Source organism: Ursus americanus, chromosome 33, assembly GCF_024610735.1.
Source record: "Ursus americanus isolate L20-20 chromosome 33, mUrsAme1.1.p, whole genome shotgun sequence".
In the NCBI taxonomy this organism is placed as follows: Eukaryota; Metazoa; Chordata; class Mammalia; order Carnivora; family Ursidae; genus Ursus; species Ursus americanus.
The window spans coordinates 356,998-361,568 of NC_142159.1; the positions used below are offsets into that span (position 1 = coordinate 356,998).

The 4,571-nt window shown below is 41.4% G+C and overlaps 1 protein-coding gene across 1 annotated transcript; it reads right to left on the minus strand.

The window, feature by feature from the left end:
* Positions 1-1,369: 1,369 nt before the first annotated feature.
* Positions 1,370-4,347, minus strand: TMCO2 (transmembrane and coiled-coil domains 2). The gene is made up of 2 exons (XM_045771937.1): positions 4,108-4,347; positions 1,370-1,684 (listed from the first exon to the last, which is right to left on the minus strand). The coding sequence occupies exons 1-2, from the start codon at positions 4,345-4,347 to the stop codon at positions 1,370-1,372; spliced, it is 555 nt and encodes a 184-aa protein (XP_045627893.1).
* Between the last annotated feature and the right edge of the window lie 224 nt (positions 4,348-4,571).

The window sequence follows — 4,571 nt, forward strand, 5'->3', positions numbered from 1 at the left end:
ATCATGAATTAAAGCTGATCTGAGGATGAGATCAGTGTGTCTTACCCTGAAGCCAAAATTCTTTACTGTAGCTTAGAAAATAGCCGGTGCTTCAGCCACCCTGGAATTCTCCTGTTCTCCAGTCAAGCCACCCTCTTTTTTATATGGCTCCACGGTAATTCCTAAAGCATGAATACCTTCCACTGCATTGTCTGCCCATGTAACTCTTTATGGGACAGGACTACCCAGTGTCACTTCCTCTGCAAAGCCTTTCCTGGCCCTACCCTGTATTCATTGACCTGTTTTTACACTGAGTACAATGTACTACACAGAGGTTGCATTTTAATGCCAGTGCACTGGACAAAAAATTATGATCAATATTACCCTCATAATTCCTTAGGAAGATGCCACTAGGGAGATTGTTACATTGTCTCCTGTTGACTAGTACAGCCAGTTTTTCTTCAGCATGCAATAAATCACTGCTTCTTTCTTAAAATATTTCATTGGGGTGTCAGAGAGTTACAAAGTATTTCAATGACTGTATAATCACATTTACTGTGGCAAAAATGCACACACTATAAGGCTTGTGGAATCTGAGACCCACCCACTGAGGGGATAATCTACTGCCACCCCCCCCCCCCCGCCCCGTTTCAAAGTACACGCTCATCAAGTGAAATGACAGGCAGGTGCCTCCTTCCCTCCATGCCAAGCTGGGATTCTCACAGGTGAATTCAGCTAAATTCAAGATGATGTGATCCCACTGCATTATATATAACTCCTTGCTCTGAAATTACCTGCCCAACCAGCCAAACTGGGTGCTCCTGAAGCACAAAGGACAGATTCCCAAGGATTATCATAATGCTTAGCCCAGAGTAAGTATCAATAAAAGTTGGATAAAAGTAGAGTGTCCTTTGTACCCAGCCCATCCTTCTTCATCTCTGGGTAATTAATGCAGACAGACTCATGGGCCACATATTTACCTGTAGGCTAAAGGCCAGCGCAACAGCCAGCCTACCTCCACAGGACAGTACACAGCACTGCCCTTCAACTGCACAGTTTTGCTGCTTTTATGATACCTCATCCAACCTCTTCAGCACGGAGCTCAAGGCCAGATCCCTGACCCACTTTCCCTTCTTTTCCCGTGGATTCCAGTTTGGCTCTCCTTTTCTATCTGGCTGTTTAGTGCCTCCAGCCTACCGAGTGGCATCATTATCTCCGAGACATTTTTGACTACTAGTACACCCCACCACACACATAAGTAGAAGCTGGGCCCTCCCGAATAGAGAGCCAGTCCTTGCAGGGTCATTGCAATATAGTTTTCTATCTTTATTGATACACCACCACACACATGAGGGAAAAACAGTGCTTTTCTGGAAAAGACTGGAGTCCATCACATTTCAGATGTGGAAGTAAACCCCGATGTGGGTAAGGGGCTCTGGCAGTCAGAGCAGCTGCAGTAAGGCTCCGAGGAGCAATCCCTCTTCGTGGCAGGTTTGTGGGAAATGATCATCCCCTCCAGGTCCTTCACTTTGTTCTCCACTGCCTGAAGTTTTTTCAAAATTCTCTCTTGCAGACCCAAGGACAGGAAGAAATTATTGTCTTGAACTGGGAGAAGATTCCCTTCTGGGCTGACCAGCAAAGCCTGAAAAAAATCTGAGCCCTTCTTGTAAAGTTTGTAGAGGGTGATTACAAACAACAATATTTTCTAAAATAAAACAACAGAAGTTGCACGTTACTTGTTTATTCATGGGAATGCCTCAGATTCAAAATAAAACAAAAACCTAGTAGTAACAATAATCTCTCATTCTTATGCCAAAGCTTCTGTTTAACAAAACATCTTCACATCTATTCTGTCTTTTGATCTTTATCACAGAACAGAGTGATTGGCAGGTCAGGGATTGTTATTTGCATTTAATTAATAAAGATGATAAGAATAGATACGTTTGCTAAAAATGTGCCACACACAGGGCTCTGTGCGAGGAGGTTGTTTTGCCTATTACTTGCCTATTTACGTAGAAAAAAACCCCAGAACTGGGTAGCCATTTAAATACCTTCCAGTTTGGACCCTGACATTGTCCAAGGTCATATGCTTGGAAATGATAGAGCCAGGACTGAAATCTAGGAAGTCTGACTTCCACGTAAGTTCCCTCAGGACACAGTGGTTTGAAAACTAGATTTCCTGGTCATGGGGAAGCACACTTTTTTTTAATGACCTAGGACCGATTCCTGTCAGGAGCAAAATTAAAAACCAATTATCTTAATGCTAAGTGAAATAAGTCAAGCAGAGAAAGACAATTATCATATGATTTCTCTCATCTATGGAACATAAGAACTAGGAAGATCGGTAGGGGAAGAAAGGGATAAAGAAAGGGGGGGTAATCAGAAGGGGGAATGAAGCATGAGAGACTATGGACTATGAGAAACAAACTGAGGGCTTCAGAGGGGAGGGGGGTGGGGGAATGGGATAGACCGGTGATGGGTAGTAAGGAGGGCACGTATTGCATGGTGCACTGGGTGTTATACACAACTAATGAATCATCGAACTTTACATCAGAAACCAGGGATGTACTGTATGGTGACTAACATAATAAAAATATATTATTATAAGGAAAAAAAACCAATTATCTTTTTTCCTTATTATGGTAACTGGCACTGTTTACTGAGCATTCATTATGTGCTGAGCTTTATACACACAGTATCTCCTTTAACCCTCATGACCACCCTAAGGGAGGCACTGTTGACAAACCCATCTTACAGATAAGGAAAGTGGGATTTTGGAGACTGGCTGCTCTCGGATCACACAGCAAGTGATGGGACCAAAGTCTGAGCCCCAGCAGTCCGACTCCAGAGCTCATGCTCTTAAGCACTGGTTATACTACCTCTTTCTTGGCTGAGGTGTCTGGAGGGCTGCAAATTCATCTAATTGAGTTGAACATGAACCAAACAAGAGTAGAACCCAGAAGTACAGACAATAGTTTGAGGGTTGTTGTTGTTGTTGTTTTACCTTGTATTCTTCTATTAGCTAATTGAAACACGTGTATACCCACATATCCCTTTGGGGATTTAGGTTAGTTGGATTATATTAAATGAGATTCTGGAGAAGATCTGAATTTGGAATCCTAAAAATTAGGTTCCAATCTCAGATTTGCCAGTTTGTATAATCTATGTCACCTTGGTTCAGTGATAACCAAGTTTCCTTGACCACAAGACAGACAGGATACTCCCTCCTTGCCTACCATGCAGGGTTTTGAAAGGTTAAGAGAATGGATGTGACCATGATTCCTCACCAGTAGTGATATATGAAAAAAGTGAAAGCTACAAAATGATCCAGTAATAATTTCTCTCAGCATTTACCAAGTAAACCTTAAGAGAGCCCTTTTAAAATCCTACCCCCTTAGATTTCCACTGAACGTCAATGCACCTCAGTTTCCTTGTCATACGAAAATAACCTCTATCCATTTCATGGAATTGTTGGGATTCTAAAAGCATTTTGACTATATTGTAAATATAGCTATTATTTCTGGTGATTAAACTATTAAGTTATTATTATTGGTGATTAGAAGTATGTAAAATCCTAAATGTTTCTTACAATCCCAGCCAATTATACTCCTAGTCCCAAAAAGAACCCTTGCGTATTAAGCCTGATACTGTTAAAACAAGGAAATAATGAAAATATTGTGATGCCTAAATGAATAGACATGCCTTGCCATCAGTTATAGAACAAAGTCACATTAAGAACAGAAAGGCCAAACCCAAGATCCCAATTATATTTGCAATGCCTATTCTTTTAAAAGATACCCCTCATGGCGTCTGGCACATAGTAGAAAATCAAAGATGAACATGTGATCAAATAAATTTGGCGTTAGGCTGCCTTCTCAGTTTATGAAATTGTTTGATCTATTTTATTCTAACACAAGCCAAAGACCACTGTGAGAAAGAGCGTTTTATGCTCAAAACCTAATTGGCAAAAGTTTTTAAGGTTTAACCTAGTTTCAACCAATTTCAGAGACTAGGGTTAATCTTTGCGCATCTGCATGGCCTTAAAACTGGGTAGCAGCAATACAGGAAAGAGCTAACTAAATTTTGATTTAGAACGATTTAAATTCCTCTGTAACAAAAGAGTATAACCTGAATTGACTGAACACTTCGTTTCCATAAGGCATATACTCCTACTCCCAACAAAAGCAAAAAGGAAATCCCCAGGATAACTTGCACAGCTGGAGCAAGATTATCTAGTACACCCAAATTTGTTTGCTGAGGTGATCTAGTCTCTCCCAGAAGACTTGCTTGTAGCCAATTCCATATTGAGCTCAGAGAAAGATAATCGACGATGTTGTCCCAGACCGATGAAGGAAAAGATGTTGACATTTTAATAAGACAGCAGCTCCAGGAACTACATGTGCAGAGGCTTCAGGAACCTAGATACGAGTTAGGGAGAGTGGCCAGGGAGCCCAGGTGTTCTAGAGCCATTGTGGACTGTGCATTGTGAGGTCACTGTTCTAAAGGCCAGCTTGCGTCGCACTCACCCAGTGAACTTTCTCACTCAAAACCAACCAAACCTTGGCCTGGATTTTCAGTTCAGTCATGTTGTT